The 21,324-nt window shown below is 35.7% G+C and overlaps 1 protein-coding gene across 16 annotated transcripts in view; it reads left to right on the plus strand.

Moving 5' to 3' along the window:
* The window catches only part of DLG2 (discs large MAGUK scaffold protein 2), a gene marked incomplete at its 5' end in the record, with an annotated part of 2,112,028 nt that overhangs the window by 1,286,197 nt on the left and 804,507 nt on the right, over positions 1–21,324 (plus strand). For 6 of the 16 annotated variants that reach the window (XM_079707352.1, XM_079707363.1, XM_079707368.1 and 3 more), the window contains one exon: positions 4,325–4,633. The exons of the other annotated variants lie outside the window; for them this stretch is intronic. In XM_079707352.1, coding sequence (XP_079563478.1) covers positions 4,325–4,633 — 309 coding nt within the window. Of the gene's footprint in view, positions 1–4,324; positions 4,634–21,324 lie in introns of those variants that run through there. 16 annotated transcript variants of the gene reach the window in all.

The following is a 21,324-nucleotide window of genomic DNA, read 5'->3' on the forward strand; positions in this document are numbered from 1 at the left end:
GTTTCACAAGTTTTACAGAGAAGTGAATGGTAGCTTAGACTAGGATGGTCATCATGGTGATTGAGAGGAATAGACAAAAGTAGAAGATACTTAGACAAATACTGTAGAGTATAACTGAATATTCCAGGTGGATCTGGAAAGAGTCACAGGAGACGTGACATTACTTTAATCTGGAAGGCTGAGAACAACTTTCTTGTAATACTGTGGTTCATCATTTAGGTTAAATTGTTAAAATATGTAAATTATAAATGATTATTACTTTTTAGCAATATTCCTTTCAGATTCTGTAAGAAACGTCATATAACCTGTGTTCTTATTTCTCTAATAGTGTTACAAAGTTGGTTAGAATAGAATAAATATGCATTTCCTGAAAACCATTTGACAATTTGGCCTTTTCAATTCAGATTAATCCCCTCCCCACCAGCAACCACCCAAATCCAAGTATATTAGTGAGAATTTTGGACCTTTAAATTTTTTTTTCTACTCCCTATTGAATCCTCTGTCCAAGTTAAATCTCTATAGCAATAGGGATGTGTCCTTGCACACTGTTAATTCATGCTTACTTTTGCCTCATAAGATTTATGATTAAACTGGTATTAGTATTTTGGAAATAATTTTAGAACCTAAATTACCTTAACTATTCTGGGTTCTCTCTTACTTTAGAAGGTAATTGTGCTTAGTTCTGGAGATTGCCTGGGCTGAAGGTTTTAGATGTAGAAGAATATTAATTTGTTAGCATTTGTAACATCTCTGGTCTTTGCGGTCACAGGAATTCACTGTACATACTTTTCAAATCAAGAGAAATTGTGTCTAATACTTTATACCATTTTATGATTATTTAACACATTACTTGTGGCTGCTAAAGGGCTTTTCTGCTACCCAGCCATCCTTTAGCAAGCACTTAGCTCTTCTTTCATAATTAATATTTTCATTTCTCATATGCATAGAGTGCCTGAAGGAAATTTTATCTGGAAAAGAATCTGCATAGTGTTTTAGTGCAGTACAATTTATTTAGAAATTCATCTTTGGTATTTATTTTTTATTAAACAAATCAAGCCAGGATTTTAGTTTTAAGCCCTTGCTTTAAAATGGGATTATATGAAATCATGTGTGTGAAACTTTTGAAAATGATAAAGCACTATAGAATTTAAAGAATCTTTCATTCAATAAAAACAAATTTTAAATAAAATAAACAAAAGCCTTCTAGTGGTTGTTCTATGGAGGCACTACCAGGTCAAAGAGAGGTCAATAAGATGTATCTCATCTAGGCATTGCTCTGTGCGCCATATGCCCATGTTAACTCACAATGATAAGTAAGATATGGACTTGTGCACCACTAATTCTTGTTTTGCCAGACTTTCATGTCATCCTATGGTCATTACAGTTGACCAATTACAGTTGATCGAATTGAATTATCTTTAATTAGTAGGTCTGTTTCATAATACAGTGGGCTAGCTGGACATATTTATCTGTTTTAAGTGGTCTGTCCACAGACTTGGAAAGCCAAACGTCATTTTTGAAAAGAAAAAAATAACTGGGGGGGAGGGGGAGAGAGGAGGCTAGAATTATTTTATACGTGTTAAAGGGAAAGTACAATTTCAATAGTTTTGAAGTACGTTTAAGGAAAGTTTGCTGTGGTCTTTAAGATCTTTGGAGGAAAGTCACATTAGTTAGGCAATATGTAATATTTATTTTTCTATATAGAAATGACATGCAAAGGTTATTAAAACAGCAATTCTCTTGTCTTTGTGATGGGAAGAAATAGCTGATTCCAAAGAACTCATTCATAACAGATTTAGGTCCCTATGAAGATTTATAATATCTTTGAGTAGTGCCCAGCCAGGAAATTTTCTGTCTCGCTGCAAGCTTCACATGTCATTACAAAATTATAACAAATTCACATTGACTCCTGCACAGATTGATTCTTATACTTGAGAGGCACATGGATGAGAACAGGGCATGTATTCCCTGAAGATTCAATGGGCCTCTGAGCAATGAAATCTGCCTGAAAAACTGGAGAAGCATCTATGGTTAGATAAGATTGGAGAGAGCCAAACTTATCACTTCCTTACATTCTCATGTGGAGGGTGGTGGATTGCCATCTCACATCAAGTGCTACTGTACATCCATGCATCATGGTGACACCAGATAAATATGAAGTTCTCTAGGGCTTTATTTGACCCAGAAGGTCATTCAGCCATTATCCCTTGATTCAGCATAAAATAATGCGGAGGGGCGAGGGAGGGAGGAAGGAAGAGGAAGAAGAGAAAAAGAAAGGGAGATAATTTTCTGCTCACTGCATATCACATGATGATCTATTTGCCTCAATTTTATGTTTGTAAGTATTGATAGTGATTCCTTGTTCCTCTTTCAGAAAGAAATACCATTAATGCCATTGTTACACCTACCCAACAGTTCAAGTCTTCAAGTTTTTGTGGCAAATTTCCTTAATATCTCAAAATCAGCACTAAAGCCAACCTTAAAAAATAGTTTGTTTCTGGAGCACTGCTGAATCAAATATTATTTTCAAAAAATGTTAGTCAACTCCGTCATTCTTCTACTCTTTCCTTCTATTAGACATCCACCCAAGCATCTATTCATCCATCCAAAAATGTATTTATCATAAGCCTGCTATGATGTGCTGAGCAGGCAGTGGGCTAGGAGCTTGGAAAAGATCCAGGCCTGCCCTTTGAACTGACACATATGGGTCATTATTATTTAGCAAAGGTGTTTTGAATGCTTACTGTGCCAGGCAAGGTACTTATACCAACCCCTTGCACAGAATTTGGGAAAGGTCTCTTTCATGAAGATACACGAAAAGAGAAATTCCTGCTCCTTCCTTTCAGGACTTTTATATATAACAATGATTTATCCAGGGAGTCCTAGTGTTGAAATGTAGAATATGTTGTAATCACGGCTTTTGAAACAAGAACCTTATCGACTCAGATAGAAATGAGGTCTACACTGCCCCAGCACCTGGTTAGTCCGCTGTGAAAGTGGGTCTGATGGCACCTGATGGTCTATAAATAGAATAACTATATCATGGGATTATATCACACTTGTTTGGTGCTGCATAGATGGCAGTTTGCTTCCCAATCAAACCAAAATTATTTCCTTAGGGATATGTGATAGGGATAGGCATTTTGGCAATAGATATGGAAAGTTTCAAACAGAATAAAAATTCTAAGTGCTGTAGTAATTAGCCTTTCCCTTTCCTGAAAATACTATGCATGGCTTCTGCAAACATACTAAAATTTAAAATTTAAAACAATCATGTCCTCTTTGGAAGGCAATTGCTTTAAATTGGATAGATTTCACTCATTTTTTAGTGAAAGAATTTGAAAATTCTGTCTTTGGAAACCAAAATACTGGATGGCAGAATTAGATGTCTTTCACTTTAAAATGCAGACTCTCTCTGTGGTGAATGTATTTGTTGTGGTAAAGTATTTGAAAGGAAATCCTCAGAATAATTTGGGGTAAGGAAAAACACTGTGTCAAAATAAGTCAACCCATCAGTTTGGAACTTTGGAAATTGCTTTACTTTTGAATCAGAAAGAATTAATAATTGTTCATAGCATAAATAATATACGTTTGGACTATAATATATAATCATGTTCTAAACCAAACTTCCAAATTTGAAAGCACTCTGGTATAATGCTGTGATCTAAGTGATTTTTCTGAATGAATCAATGTTCTTTAGAGTTAATACTGATGCTCTTATTTAGTTACCTCATGATTTGGTCTGTGTCTTGGCAAACCTCTCTCTAAATAAGTGATTCCTGTAAATGTTGGAAATTGTTTCACAGGTTAACCTCCCCATCATTTTACATTGCTTACGCTATATTGTTTCAGCCTAGATATATTCTTTCTGGAAAGAAGGGTCCTGCTGATCTGATAAGAAGCTCTCTTTCCTGAGGTCTGTATTTTGCGTGGGGATCAGCTAGAGAGGGAAAATCCAGAATGCCAAATTGCGAAGAGTATGCTTTACTGTGGGGCTCCATCCAGAAAGGGTTTGTAACAGTGTACAGTCCTGTAGCCCAGCTGTGTGGAGCATTGATTGCTTCTGCCTAGAGCAGGGATACTGTCAAGTTGCTCTGTGAGTTGAGTCATCTATTGACAAAGAGCTACCAGCCCGCAGATAATGCTGTGCGGAGCTGCTCCCACGATGCGCTGCTATAGCAGCTGTCAAAGATACTGAGGGAACCACGGGAGAAAAAAAAAAAAAAAAAAAAAGACTCTTACAACTGCCTGGAAGAAAGGGGTGTGAGGGAGGAGACATTCCTGTGCAGAGCTGACCAAAGGCGAAAGTAGGCATCAGTGCAGTATGAATGCATACCTCACCAAGCAACACAGCTGCAGCCGGGGGTCCGATGGCATGGATGCCGGCAGGAGCGCACCCACACAGATCAGGGATGCCCACTGCGCTTGTGGCTGGCAGAGGAGTCCTCAGGGGCTCGGGTACAGTTCTCAGACTATGCCCTCCTCGGGACCTGGGGGCCCAGCTTCCAACAGGACCAAGCTGGTCACTTTGTGGGACAGTGTGCGGAAAAGCTCCCACAAGACGAGCACCAAGGGCAAAGGGACTTGTGGGGAGCATTGTGCCTGCCCACATGGCTGGTTCAGCCCAGCACAGGTGAGCCTTTTCCTTGTGACTTTCCCGTGAGTACTGGAAGAAACTGAGAGCACGCTGGGGAAGGCTAGCACGGTTTGGAAACTTTGCTGAGTGCTCCTTGCTGACTGGGTACGCCTGTTTGGTAAATGGTAGGCCATGAAATCCTGTAATTTTCACAGGTGTTTGTGGGCTCACACCTCTGTGTGGCCTGTGAAAGTCAAGGGATGCTGTGCTCAGTTTCTTTCAGTGACTTTTCCCCAAATTCAACTTCTCTAGTCCTCAGATGATTTTACTATTCTGCATCATAGACTTTAGCAGCACTATTACTTCTAAGCATTGTTAACTTTTTCTATTCTGCCTAGCCTAGGGTTTTGTCTTGTTTTTAAGAAAGAAAGAGAAAATGAACTTTAATCAGATACTTTCCATCTCTTTAAAGATAAAAAAAAATTCATTTCTTCAGCTATGGAAAGCAGCGATTTAAAGTATCCTATTCTAATTTTACTCTTATAATGCTGTATACCTTTTCAGTGATGGAGAAGAAAATGTGTTTGTACTAAATAATTCATTTTATAAACAAAAGGAATACAATTGGAAGCAAGCTAGAGGACAGTTACACTCAGAATAAAATAATGAAACATTTCATTTATTCATAGAAGCAATAAAGTTATTTATATTAAAAAGTATAACTCGTATTCCCCTGTAACATATTTCTGAAGCAGATGTGCAGAGTTCCTTAATTTGATTCCTAGCTTATTCTTGCCCCAAACTACTAGCATTGTACAAGAAACGAAATTGGCTCATTTTTTCCTGTCTCCATCCAGAAGAGGGAAAACAACTTCCTGTAAATGCTATAAAATATAAATAAAAGGCACCTGTTATCATTGTCATAAATATAGAACTCTGTTCATAAAAATTCACTGAAAAGAGAAAAATCTGTGTTTGCAGAAAAAAATCCTCTCTTGATTTTAATATGATTTTAGTATAATTAAGAAGTGGGTATTGATCATGAGTAAAATGTTGTGATCTGAGAGGTGTAGAGAACATTCCAATTTTAATATTAGTTTTTTTAAAGTACTTGTAAGTATATATCACTAGATCTTAATGCTACATATACATAGCCTTATATATGGCTTTTGATGCATTAATATCATGCATTTCAGCATCTTGACTTAAGTCAAGAGTATATTGTCATTTTAGAATTAAACTAGTTCACCTTGAAATGGAGACTGTTGTTTGGAAACTCAGTTATTTTTTAAAGTTAACATGGATTCCAAACTGAATAAACAGTCAACGATTATGAAGTCCCTATTCTTTAACAAACACATGTGTTTAAATGTCTTTAGCCTATATCTCTTTATTGATTGTGTTAAATTCTCAAGGCTTACATAGTAAGAGAAGGCAAACACATCTAGCTTATGGATTTTGCACAGAGTAGAATATGCAAACATGCTTTATTTTTACAATTCTTTTTATCTAAGATGGAATAAACTTTTCATCATTGCTCAAACCAAAATCTCTAATACTATATTATAATAATTATGCTCAAAAAATCTTGGTACATTTTTCATCAACCAAGGGAAACTTTTCCCTTCCTTGGTTTTTAACAAAGTCAGCCTCCTACTTGCTTAAATTTATAGCCATTTAATGCTTTAAAGATTGAAATAGACTCTGCACTGATAATTAAAGATCCAGTGACATATGAGAAGGCAATAAAATGAGGCAGCCACCATCTCCCATTATTCTTTTGTATACACATTTCTCTACATTTTTCTCTCTTATTCACATGTACTTTATTACTTGCTAAGAACAGTTACTCCCCAAATAATGGAGAACCAATACCATATCTTTTAGGATCTTCAGTGTTGTGACACTCTTCTATCAACTGACTCTTCCACCCTTTTACCATCTTAGTCCTAAAATTGTGCTATACTAGATTGATCAATCTCTCTTCATTCCACTCCTGTGCCCTTTCAAATATATTATGTTGAATAATTTTTAATGTGTCTGTATATACACGTGTGCATATATATATATTTAAATATCTATTAATATAGAGATATTTAAATATATCTCTATATTTAAATATCTCTATATTAATATAGAGGTACATATTTAAATAGCTCTATAATATCTACTTGCATGTATTAACATATTTTCATGTGTATATAATTATATATATACATGCATATACATATACACATACAAAAATTAAAGTTGTATATTATTCTTTTCTCTCCTAGAAATTACTAACTGTTCTTATAATGTTTTTTCTCTCTATAAGGTATATTGCCTTTACTTCTGATAGGTACTCGAAAATGCTGCTCTATGTATATATATATCTGTATTCATTTATATATACATCTATAAAATATGTCTAATATTTGAAATATACAGATGTGTATGTACTATATGCCCATGTAAACTATCACAGAAACAAGAGTGTGTGTGTATGAATATGTGTCCATTAAAACTAAGTCTGTTTTGAGAATTTTTGGATACCATCTTTATCCCTTAAATTAACTAAAGTTATCCTGTGAAATATTGTAAAATAAAAGATAGAGGCTAATGATAGTAAACATTAGACTCCTTGATAAAGCAGAAAGAAGGAAAGTGCATGTTTTAGAGTTGCCTAGGGACCCATATGTGGTACAGAACGTGCCTGAGGGCTATTAAGTATCTGGGAGCTGGGATCTTGCCCTTGGAGATAGTTGCTGTGTTACGTGGAAATCAGCAGTGTGATTCCCGGCTGCTATAATACACGGCCATGACTTGAGTTCCTCCCAAGGCTCTTTGCCAAACTCCTGTTATTTGGGGGTGCTGTGTACTAACAGGACTTTGTCATTATGTTATTCCTCAGCAGGAATAAAAAACAGCTCCTGTCCCTTCTCAAATAAGTTTTCATTCCATTTGGATCTGTAGAATTAATATAACCATAATAATATGTAAGAAAATGGAAAATTATAGTGTCCAGAAGTGAGTTCTAGAATGCACATCCAAGATAATAGTATCGGCCTTGGGGAAAAACAAAAAAACAAAAAAACAAAAAAAACACGTCCATCGCTGCTTATGCGGCATTTCTGCCCAGTGCAGACTGGTCTGGGGAGGCAGCACAGAGAGTGAAGACTCGGAGACCAGGGTTCTATACATTTGTTCTTCATTCATTCATTCATTCTTCATTTCTTTATTCAACTGTCATTTCCTGAGTACCTACTATGTGCCACCCTGTCAGGCCCTGTGGATATAATAGGAAACAAAGTAGATACCACCTCTACCATTATGGAGCTTACGACCTACAATAGTTTACAATACATAGCAAGTATATTATTATATACACAGAATAATAGCATCATAAATCAAAATTTGGAAGTGAAACAAAGTTCCACGGAGTGCTGCAAATTCCATAGTAAATGTGTATTCAGGATACAAAGGGACCACAAAGGAGAAAGACAAAAATATCCTTTTTTTTTTTTTTTAAGAAAAGATACTGTATCTCTTTATGCCTGCATTTCCTGTTTTGTAAAATTAGGATAAAAATCGTACTTAACTCATAGGATTATGGTGAGGAATGCTTAACATAATACATATAAAGCAGTTAGCACAGTGCTTACATATAGTAGAGACTCAATAAATATTTGTGGAATGAATGAATGAATGAATCATAAATCCACAATAAAAGTTGGCTTCTATTAACCTATTCCTTAATTCACTATAACTGTTTTTCTGGGAAGAGAAGAGAGATGAATTAGTGAAGACTTCGTAGAGGTAGTGATACTTGGATGGAACTGAATTGAATCTTGAAAAAATGTGTGTTTATCAAGTCAGCAAAGAGAGATAGGCTTTGGGGGCAAAAATAACAAAAACAGAAACACATGTAACACCCTGGTGTCTGTGTAGAACTGCTCGTAGTTCCGTCTGCCCATGGAGAGATGGGCAGGGGATGGGTCACAGAAAGCCTGGTGGGCCTTAGTGAGGACTCTGCTGAGTCAGCAGCATTGAGCCACCGTAGGATTTGAGAGTTCTGCCACACTCTGTGTTAGGCTTCATGGTTAAGGAACCCTTCTAGGCCTCAGTTTCTCTGTTTCTAAGAAAACTGATTTTCCTAAATGAACCTCTGTATCCCTTCCAAAACTAATATTCTGTGGCTCTGTCACCTGACATCCATTAATGAATGAGACACACTTTGGAAAGGATTTATGCTTTAGAGCCAGATAATCCAAAGTTTGAATTTACTAGCTCTGTGTGATCTCACTTGTTTAACCTCTTTAAGACTCGTCTGCCCCTCTGTAAAACTTAGAATGTTACAATCATGTTGCAGAAAAGTGTAATAAGAATTGAAAGTACTCTATTTAAAGAGGCAAGCATGGCACTTAGAACACAGGAATTGTTCAATTTAAAAAATGGTATTTATGATGACTAGTGATATCCAAATTATGTTTTTTAACCTGAAGAATGTATTATCCATCGAATTAATTCTCAGTATTGTGGTCCTTCATTAGAGTTTCTAGTTTGTCCACTGAATTTTCTGATGCCTCGCTTATAGTGATGAAGGTTAGGCCAGGCAACTGTTCAGAAACACTTGACACAGTACCACGTTAGGATGGGGTGTCATTTTGTCCTTCAGGGTTCTCAGAGGTTTACAATGGTGTACACTAAGAAAAAAATCATGTAAAATATAGACTTGTAAAATAGCATTTTCATAAGCTTGCATTCAGAGGTGGGTGATGTTAGATTTTCTCAGTACATACTGCTAGAAAAACTACATTTGAAGTATTTAGCCAAACTGTGTAAATCTTCCCTAACAGTCCCTCTACAGCTCCTCCAGAAATAGCAGTTTACAGGAACTTGAGTGCAGAGGATTTTTTAGTCCAAGAAGTAGTGTTGCCCTAGGCTGAAATCTCAGGCTCAGCTTTTGTCTGGTTAGAAAGATCTGACAGTTTGTTTTAACTCTGTGGCTGCTTCTACTGATTCCTTCCATAGAGGATCCCTTACTAAGGAAGAATAAGACATTTTAGTCTCTGGAAAACACCAGCAGCCTACAGACAAGGGAAACATAAGAGAATAAGAGGTATCACAGAAGGAATAAAAGCACTGAGCATGCCTTGGGCAGATCTGAAGCCAGTCAGTCAACACTCCTGGCACCCCTGCTTCTGGATGCTGACATCAGCAGAGCCTTCTTTCTAGGGCAGGGTAGGAGAGACAAAGTACAGAGGGTGGAAAAGGAAAGAGCAAAGGTGACAGTATTTATCGAATACTCTCAACACCCACAATGTGTAAAGCCCTGTGCTAGGGTTTTTACATTAATCATTACTTGGAATTCTTCCAACAACAGTAAAAGAGTGATTATATAATTCCCATTTTTCAGATATAGCAACTGAGGCTAAGAGTAACTTGCTCACGAGGGCACAACTGATAAAGGCAGAGCTAGTTTCAAATAAGTTCTATCGGACTCAACCTTTCCACCATATCTTACAGAAAGTCCTGTTTGAGGTACACTGAAAGGGAGAATACCCTCAGAGACCTCTTTAATTCTTTAATTTAACAGGAACTTTCCTTAAGGAATTGGAGTGTTTTACATGGTTGGGAGGACTGACACCTCCTAGCAGAATCCCAGGTTTCCTCATTCTACTTTGTTTTCTGGTCTCAGGAACCCTGAGTTGGTTGAGCCCTTAAAGAGCCCTTTACTCTGTGATCGAGGTTAAGAACTACGCTGATCTGAAGCAGTGGAGTAGATTCCCACAGCACTGATACCAGAATAAGATACTTGCTCTTAGAAAGACCCCATCATCTGTAGTTATTTGCAAACTGGATTTAATCTTGCAACATTTATGGTAAGGAATTAGGAACCATGTATTTTAAACTTAATATAAGTACAAAATAAAAGTATATGTAGAGTTTGTCTTTCATAAGTCCAACAACATCATCTCACATTGCTGAATGAATGTGAATCTCATATGCATTGTCTACCTACCTATGCATCTATTATGCCAAGGATCAAATACCTCCCTTTAATACCACCATCTCCGTTGGCCATCTTCTTCGTTTGGGGGTTTTCTTTTTGGTATTGTTTTATCTGTTACAAATGTAGCATCACCTGATTTTATTCTCCATTCTCTACTTTCATTCCTTTAATTTCCCAAAGGCATATAGATAGATAGATAGATAATAGATAAATAGATAGATAGATAGATAGATAGATATTTTATAATTATGTCAGAGCTGGATGGGAATTTAGAGGTCATCTAGTGTATTTTCCAAAGGAGAACCTGAAGCCTAGAAAAGTTAAAAAGACTTGCTCAAGGTCATTCAGTTTGTGGCAGAATTGGCCAGTGTCTTTGAACTCAGAATTCTTTTTACTGTTTCAGGCAGCTTTCCCTCTCTTACCCTTATGTGCTCCTCTTCACGAAGCATAATTACTGACAAGAAAATTATTAAGCATGCAATTTGTTGATAATGCAGTGTTGGGCATTATACAAAAAAATACATAAACCTAATTTCTACATTCTTATAATTCAGACCAGCAGTCCCCAAGGAGATAAGGAGAGAGACGAGCTATTAGAAATCATTTTACAAACACATGGAGGGACTTATGTATTGATAATGCCTAGGAGGTGATACTGGCATTAGGAGAAGGGGGCCAAGGATGCTAAATGCCCTATAATGTGCAGAGCAGTCCTGAAGAGTAAAGAATGACCCCATTAACTGCACAATTTTTAACATTTCACTTCATATTCATGAAGTTTTTTTTTTAATTTTCTAAACCTAAAATCAAATTCAGTTTTATAAACAAAGTATTTTCTGCAAGGATTTAATAATCACTTAATATTCTAGAAATGTAACTCCTATGTAAATCAAGGGAACATTATACTTTGTTCTGTTAGGAATTTTATCAGGAGTTGGTTCCCAGTTCGGAAAATCCCTATCTTGAGCAATATTGCTGTTCCTGGTATTTATGTCATTGATACACCTCTCCTGTATCAGTTTACATTTGTAAATGTCACCTGCAAATATGTAATTGAAGAGACTTGAGGTCCTTTTAATAGACATAGAACCGAACATTTTAAATTGGTAGCAGCACTTGAAATACAAATAGTTCACCAAAGTTCAATAAGATTGTTTTAAAAAATATTTTATTTGATTGCCATACCTTATATTTATTTTTAAAATGTTATCACACTATAAGAAATCTATTTTGTGAAAATTATGTGAAATTATTTATTTTAGAGTTTTCTGTTGTTTTCAGTGTTACTCTGATATTGTTCCAAAGGTCATCTATACTCAGTTTCCCTGTAGGCTCTTAGGTGGCTGGCGTTCTCTAGTCCTCATTTTTTATCAAAGGACAGAGCCCCAAGATCTGTTGAAGTGCTAGAAGTCAAATCAAATGTCGATCTTTACATGAGGTGTAATCCCGAATAGGGATAGAGAGGTGATGATGATGATAGATAGATAGACAGATAGATAGATAGATAGACAGATAAACTTTCTCACCATTCTACCCCATATAAAGCAGGGAATTATTTTGACACTAAGTTATAAGTAATTATTTTGACACTAAGTTATAAGTTTATTTGCAAAAATATGACACTTTTACTTTCTCCACTTTATCAGCAATCTTGTTAGATTATATTTCAACTAAAGTATTTCCTTTGCTCTCTTATTATATACAAATGAACAATTATTACTTCTTCCAACACTAATTTTCATATGTGTCTACTCTTCATATGTCTACTCTTTCACTTTTCCTGTGTTTCTTGCAGATGTGATATCTGGTCTCTTTATTCCATTTAAATCTAAATTTATTCATTATAAGTACACGTAAATATGTGACTACTTTATTACATTTTCTAGTATAGTTGGGCTCCCAGATTGCCATATTGAAAACATACTATCTTAACATAAAGTACTTTCTTTTTATTTCTTCTTTTACTTCAGTTAAGGCATTATTTTAAAATGTATAGGCAGTTGTATTATCCATGAATTTAACTTCAGATGGAGAAAAGAGGGTATTACAAAACATGTATTATAAAATGGAAAGGCTGGGTAGAATTGAGAACACTGGTTAGATATTTGAAATTGTTATGTGTATTGTTATGTGTGTGTATTTAGCTTGCCTTCTAACTAGACCAGGAGTCAGCAAAGTATAGCCTACAGGTCAAATCCAACTTGCTACCTGTTTTTGTATAGCCTCTGAGCCAAGAATTATTTTTAAGATTTTTAATCGTTGAAGAAAATAAGAATAATAATATTTAATATAATTTTGTGAAAAATTATATGAAATCCCAATTATACTATTTATAAAGAAAGCTTTATTGGAGCACAGCCACGCTCATTTGTTTACACATTATCTCTGGCTATTTTGGTACTGCAATTGCAAAGTTCAGCAGTTGTAATACAGACTGTAGGGCCAGAGAGTACTAAAATATTTTCTATCTGGTTCTTTATAGAAAATGTTTGCCAACCTCTGCACTAGACTCTCAGCTTTCTATTTCCTTCTGATGGAATGTCCCATTCTGCATAACAAAGCCTATATGTTACTTAAAAGTCTGGTTTAAGCACCCTCCTCTCTAATCCTTTCCAGTCCGTTTTAGCTCCTAAAACCTCTACTTAATGTGGTGTCCTGCATAGTTAGCACATTACCTGGCATTGTAGTTAGTTGTTTCCTTCTCGGTCTCCTGATTAGAGAGTGAAAGATTCCTTATATGCCTAACTCATAGTCACCAGCTGTCCATTCATCTCTTTGTGACAATTTTGTAGTATCACTAGTAAGTTCTGTTTTTGGACCCTGACTTCTCAGCTGCATTGGTGGCTGTGGAGAGGAAAGACTATGTCTTGTCTACCTTTATGTCTAGCTGGGCACCATGCACAATTCACCTATCACACTGTATCACAGTTATGAATAAGTATCTATCTGCTTCTCTAAGCTGAATTCAATTAGAGCACAATCTGTTTATTTACCCTTGTTTTCCCAGTAACCCAGCATGTAGCAATCAGTCAACTAAGTGTTGTTGATTTCTCAATGAATATTAGCACAGGACCTTGTACGTAAAGGTACTTAAGTTTCGAATTTGATCTATTATTATTACTACTCATTATACAAGTGCCTTAAGATCAAGAGTGACATCTTCTGTCCTTAAAGTAGCTCTATTTAATAACAAACAGATTGTGATAAAAAGTTGTTAGCACAGATTTATTGCTTTGCATATTTGTCTTGTTTTTAGTTTGACTCAGATTCTTCGTTTTGGTGGTGCTGTTAAAATATGGGAATCACTGTTCAGAAATTATATTCTGCATTCAAGTGGGTCATGCTGTTCAGTGATGGAAGGTACTGAACTGCACTTTGAGAGGACAATCAGAAAAAGAAAATCTGATTCTACACAGTTTCTTTGTCTAATTTAGGAGTCACTTGCTCTCTAGAAAGTTGAAATAATGTCATGAACTATTATTTTATAATTAGTTTCTGTACAGTCTATTGTAGATTACATGACCTTTTTCTCCATCATTTTCGTCATTAAATATAGGTGCTCAGAGTATAGTAGTTGGCAGCACCACATTAAAAATCCATAACTGAACCCATTTGCACTTTATTCTGATAGGCTGTGCTATTTAGTTAGTGGTCAACATTGTTATAGTTCTTCAATAAGTAGTTTAAAAATGCACTAAGTTTAAAATTATATAAAAATTCCTAGATTTATATTACATTTTAGAGTGATTAGCAAATATATCTGCCTTTGCCAGACTGGGAAGGCAATCTTAGAAAATGCTTTTTGATTCTGTTTATATACTGATCATTCATTTCTCTGATCTATGTTATTTGTTCTCCATCACACATATTACTGCACTTCATTGCAATGTTTTAGTTTTTTTTAAGACTTTATATTTTTAGAGCACTTTCACAGCAAAATTAAGTGGAAGATACTTGCAGTGTATATATTTTTTATTCTGTTTTCAACTTGAAGTTTTTTAAAATAAAAATAAAGTCTAAGTGGATAATCATAAATTCTCTTAGTTTAAAAGTGAGCATTTATATTACTCTTTTAAAATAATTTTATTATTTGGTTTTGATATAGAAATAATACAAGTTTATGGTAAAAAATATTATAAGCTAAAGATATGTTTGAAAAATGTTAAAATAGCTATAATTCCACCTAGAAGTAACCACAGTTAGTATTTTGATACCTTTTTAGTTTCTCCAATTGACTCTGCATATGTATCTTCAGAAAAAAAATGTATTATAATAACATGAGCTCACAGATGTACCTAAATATTAAGTATTGGTTATATGTGTCTGCTAGTGGGAAGTTAAGAATATAAAACTGTATTGCTTTTTTTACATTAACATTAGTTATGAACATTTTTCTGTTAGTAAAATATTTTTCTTTTTGACATAATTTTAATGATTGCCAAATATTACTGTTTCTACAAAAACTCATATTGTTGGACATTTAGGTTATATTATTATTATTAATATAAACAATACTGAAGTAAGTTTTGGTGTACATTAACCTCTGACCAGTTTTCTCATTAGGATATATTTTCAGGAAAGGAATCAGTGAGTGAAGGGTGTAAATTTTTTTAGGCTTATAACGTTGTTGTTCAGTCGATTTTTATTTAACAATTAATTATTGAACAGTTCCCAGATGCCAAAACACTGTGTTAATCAATAGGGACATAATGGAAAACAAAAGAGATTGATTCCTGCCCCATAGAGCTTAGAGTTAATTGCCAAATTGCTTCTAAAAGGACTTTACAAATTTATAGTCCTCCCATTCCAGGAGTGTGTGAACATGTCTTTCCTCCTGTACTCTTGATGGTTCTTTCTTTATAAAAATCATTTATAAATTTGGTAAGCTAAAAATTGCATGTTGTTGCTTTTTTAATTTGCTTTTATTAGTTAATGAAGATGAATACTTTGGACACTATTATGGCATCTTCTGTAACACGTAGCATAATGATAATACCCAGTTGGTAATTTAATACATGCTTAATTTGTTGACTGGATGGACGATAGGATGGATGGAAGGAAGGAAGGATATATATACAAATAGGTGAGTAGTTTCTGTTTAAAAGTTCTGATAAAGGACTTCCCTGGTGGTGCAGTGGTTAAGAATCCGCCTGCCAATGCAGGGGACACAGGTTCAATCCCTTGTCTGGGAAGATCCCACATACCACAGAGCAGATAAGCCCATGCACCACAACTACTGACCCTGTGCTCTAGAGCCCGCGAGCCACAACTACTGAGCCTGTGTGCCACAACTACTGAAGTCTGCATGCCTAGAGCCCATGCTCTGCAACAAGAGAAGCCACCGTCATGAGAAACCCCTGCACCACAATGAAGAGTACCCTCACTCATGGCAACTAGAGAAAGCCTGTGCACAGCAACGAAGACCCAATGCAGACAAAAATTAAATTAAATTAATAAAAGTTCTGGTAAGAGAAATTTCCACCTACCCTAAATATAGCAGGGTAGTTCTTAATCATCTTCATGAGTGATTTACGCCCCTTTTTCTCCTGTCACTGTAACTCTTCCTTGTGTCTGTTCTCTAGAAGGAAAAGAGCTGAATGCTCTTTTTTTTCACGTTGCTGTAGATGAGCAAGATTGAATTGAATGACAGATGAAAAGGTAATTAGTACAACAGATAGAAGTAGGCAGGCCATCTGACTGTGTAAACAGAGAATTTGTTGAGGAGTGCAGTATGGTCATTAAATTGACAGGAAGAGATGTTGAAGAGGAAGAGTGATCTAACTGATCAGATGGGGAAGGGAAATATTCTGGAAATTTCCTGTCTATTTTATAGTATGTTTATATACAGTTAAGAATTTTATGAAATTTGTATATAGATATATTCAAGGTTGAGTTGGATCCACATGTCTTAAAATGCAGGCAGTCTGCCCCTGAAAGTCAACCATAATATCTTAGAATGATTGTATGAAATTGTATCCTTTAAAACCACACCATTATTACATTGCTGTTACCAGTATTTAAAATTAAACTTCCATATGCAGCAACTCTATGGACTCCCTTATCAAAACTAAGCACCTTCTGGCCATTCTGAAAAAAAAAAAGAAAAAAAAATGTGAAGCCAACATATCAGTAATGTGAGGGCAGCTGTTTTCTAGTATAAGAGAGAACATCATTTTCAAAGGACTGAATGGAAAGGTGACAGAAAAATTGGTTGAGGATTGTAGGTAGATTAAGGAACTCTTGAGTTCATGAAAGAACCTAGCATGACTGGAAGTTCCTTGTAGGCTTACCGTTATTATTTTTCCAATAAATGAGTCAAAAACAGGTAACAGTTGGCATTATGATCCTCATCCCTTTTTGTGCAGGAGCTTCAGCCGATTTTTCATTACTCTTCTTCTTTCCTCCCCCGCACTGCTCTCAAACCTGTTTTACAGTTCACTCAGTTTACCATGTTAGAATATCAGGAAGTCATCGTTAGCTTCATCACCTTCTACACCCAGGGCAATCACTAATTAATTGATGACTAGTTGATATAGAATTCTATCTTAGAGTGTCTCAAATATTTTCCCATTTTACATTCACACTCTCAGTGCTTGAGTATAGATGTGCATTATCATTCACATAAGATATTTGCAAGCATCAGTGGCCTCCCAGATTCCTTCCATCCATTCTAAGTGTTTTTGTTGCCAAATTTATCTCTACACTCAGTTCCATTCATAACATTCATTGATTTAAATAATTTAACAACTCCAGATCACTTAAAGGCAGTGCTTCACTTTAAAGGTACTCTAACTTCTGGAGAAGGCTAGTATGTCTGGAAATGTTAATGGGTCGTTTATATTGGATAATGTGTTAAGCAGCTGTTTATTTTTTATTATAGGATTTTTCAAAGCCTTTGGGGTTTTATATCTCCTAAAGGCAAGGAGAGTGTGCAGAACATTTCTTAAATGTGTGTGATGATGAAATCTCTTTTTCATGGATACATGTTTACCAGTATCTCATGAAACATAGTTAGCCAAACACTAGTTTACAAAATAAAACGTGTTTCCCTAGCAAAGCATTAGAAGTTGTCTTCAATTTGGCCCCAACCTGCATTACCAACCCTATCTCCAGCCACTCCTATTGTATTCTGGTCACACCCCACCATTCACTGTTCCCTGATTCCCTGAAGCCACCATGCTGTCTCCTGCCAAATCTTTTCTATGTACCCCTCTGTCTATAATGACTCTCCCTGTTTCTGTGTTTGGTAAAATTTCATTCATCATTCAAGGGTCATCTCAAATGTTATCTTCTTTAAGCTTTTCTTTCTCTATGCTCCTACTTTTCACTTAACATTGTGATTGCTTACACTTCTGCTTCATTTACCACATTGGAAGCTTTGGGAGAACACAAACCATGCCTTATTTATTTCTGCATCTTTACTGCTAAGATAGGGCCTGACATATTTTTTGAATGATTGAAAGAATGGTATCTTTAAAAATTGGTAAAGAGGAAATAGAGTTGTGTTAGGCAAGGCATGCTGGCGGGGTACTTCTTTAGGTAATACTATGATCAGGTCCCTCTATCCTATTTTTGTCTCTCTTAAATCACAGATAGCCATTCTGATAAGTATCCAGAGGGAATTGGGACTAAGAAGCTGACTCAGATATGCTAAAATATACATGACGTCACATTATGACAGTATCATTTATTTCAGTGAAAAATATAATTGTCAGATGAATTGAAATACCCATGTTCATAAAATTCATCTGTTTATTCATTCACAAAGATATATCGATCATCTGTTGATGTTCAGACCTATTCTAGAAAGTTGAAAATATAGCAATAAATACAGTTGGCAAGATTTGGAGCTTATATTGAGAAATAAATAAAATTAACAAACAAATAAGGCTACTTCAGATGGTGACATACTATAAAAAAAAAAACTAGAGCAATGTGATATGGCGGATAGGTTGGTGGAAGTGGGACTTCTTTGGATAAGACAGTAAAGTAAGAGAAGGCCTTTGTAAGGAGGAGACACTTGAATTGATATTTAAAAGATGAAGGTGGAAAGGGGACAGTCTTATGACAATCTTCAGGTGATGTCACAAATAAAATAACAGCATGTTCAAGGACCCTAGGATAGGAACAACTTTGATATGTTCCTGCAACAGAAGAAGCCTAGTGTGGAAAAAGAGAATATGGGGAAGAAACATAGGAATGGAGGTTGGAGAGTGAGGTAAGGCCAGGTCATGTAGACTTTGGAGACTGTGGAAGTGAGTCTGAATTTTATTCAAAGTTCAACAAGAAACCATTGGGTTATTTTAAATAAGGACATGACATGATCTAATGTACATAGTGAGATGAGCTATGGAAGGAGGGGAAACTAGTTAGAATGCTATACAGCAGTACTTTCAAGGGAGAGATTATGAGGACTTGACTGAGCAGCAGTGGTTGTGGAGATCCACTGTATGAATTGAGGATATATTTTGGATATAGAGCAAGAAGATGGATTAACTAGCGTGGGTTTATTTGAGCCAGCATATAACAAAATGAGGCAGATAAGAAGTCAAGGGTAACTTCCAGGTATTGGACTTCTTTCTTTGGGGTCAAACCATCTTCAAAATTTGTTAATTATTTTAACTAAGATGTCCAGATTCCTTCCCACCAGTAAGGTCCTAGATTGATGGACAAAGCTTAACTATCTGACTTCCCTTTTACTTTGCTTTCCTTCTTGACCCCAAACCTCCTCCCAAACTTCTGGTTGATACATACAGTTTTTTTCTTTAGAGAGGATTATGTAGTCATTAGTTCTGCTGGCCTGGGTGTTCTTTCATTCCTTTAAGGTTGCCTTGTGTGGCTGAGTTTTGATCTTATTAGGAGATCATAATTTACCTCGTGTTTAAGTTGGAATTGGAAGGGTATCTTAATAAAGTCCTCAGATATTGACCACAAGGCAATAGATCATGGCTCACCAAATATCTGATGTTGACCCTCCTCTTCCTCTTCAGCTCTGGCCTTGACCCCTCTGTCTAATACTTTCATGAGAAATATATTTGAAATTTAATACAATTTAATATGTTGGATGATGAATATTATTTACCTAGGAAAGTCACCAGGTAAGGAGTGTTTGGATGGGATGTCAAGGAGGACATAAAATAATCATTTGACCCTAAAGAAAACTATTTTAATTTCTTAGAGTATATGGTTGAAGCCTATGGTCTCCTTGCCCCATTTTATTTCTTACTTTTCAGTTGAGCTATGAGATCATGAATATATCCCTGGAACACCATTTATTGGGTTTATTAGAAATTGCCCCAAATATGAAGGAGAATTTATATAGGAAATTGAGACCATTTAAAATGGAATCCTCTCTCAGTTTCCTACCATTAAACTTCAAGTAATAAAATGATGCCATAGGTACGTGTCCATTGTTTGTTCTGAATCTTTTATTTTAAGAGTTGATGCTGGTTATTTTGCTGATTAAATTTCAAGAGTGTTTTTGGAAAACAAACAAACATTTTTCTAAGAGTTAGTCTTTCTTTAAGCTTCAGTTTTATTTCAAGACAGTAATGAATGAGTTGTATTTTTGGGGAATAAACTTCAGCCAGTGGGAACAGATAGTCCCTTCATATATTCCAGACCAATTGACTAAATTGATGTAGAAATTGATAAATCATATTTTGTAGTATCTGAAAGTATCCTCCTATTATGAGCTGCCTGTAGCTATCATGGCAGCAGCCTGTCATAATGTCCATTATCCCATCACTAAAATTACTGTATTGTCGACCTCATGATAGCACTGGCCTTGACAGAGTGAGTGAATAGTCTGCTAAACAGTTCCTTGTTTCATATCAGTCTGTAACTGTATATTGCAAGGGCTGAGGTTTAATTCATACCTCAGCAGAAATCACATAGTGACAGGCTATGCTAAGTGATCTGTCTCTTCTAATTTGGACTCATGCTTAAATTTCATAACTCAGAGGAGAGTGAGTGAGTGAGTGTGCTGCAGTGGAAAAATACAGAACTGGAGATCAGGAAACCTGGGTACTTGTAGCTGGGCTACTCTGGACTCTTTGAATCACCCTAGCCAAGGTTCAGAATGTTAGGGTCTACCTCTCAACTGGAGGAAGTTAGAATAGTTAAAAAACGAAAACAAAAACCATGATTTATACATTTGACTGTGTCAACTCAGATTGATTCATGATGGTGATATGGACCATGGTGCTAAGAAGGATGGTGAGGCTACATCAGGCCCCTCAGGAAAGAAGATGGTAAAAATTAGCACAGTCAGCCATGAATTAGAAAGAAAACAGTGTGACCCTAGATCTCTAATTTCTTTGATAGCCCTGGAATTCAGTGTTACCATGTGCTTCATGGGAATGACATAATTATAATAAATTATGATAATAGCTACCATTTGTGAAGCTTTTCTTAAATACCATTATCTTAATTTAATTTAACCTTCAAAATAATGCAGGAAGGTAGGTCATCTCATCCCCATTTTATAGATGAACAAGTGGACTTTTAGAAGCAAAGTAACTTGCCCTAGTTTATATCTCTAACAAGGACCAGATTTATGGTTGGAACTCAGGTCTGACCCCAAAGGGACACTCCTTTCATTGTTCTCTACAGGTTCATACGTAAGCCTGCATTTGTTGATGTTGACTTGACTTATGAGAGGCTGATAAGCATGAAGTTGTCAGAGAACTAAACTTATTTAGGTCACTACACAGTTGAAAATATAATGATTATGGATCTCTGCAAATTGAAT

The sequence above is a fragment of the Hyperoodon ampullatus genome (assembly GCF_949752795.1).
Source record: "Hyperoodon ampullatus genome assembly, chromosome: 7".
NCBI classification, from domain to species: Eukaryota; Metazoa; Chordata; class Mammalia; order Artiodactyla; family Ziphiidae; genus Hyperoodon; species Hyperoodon ampullatus.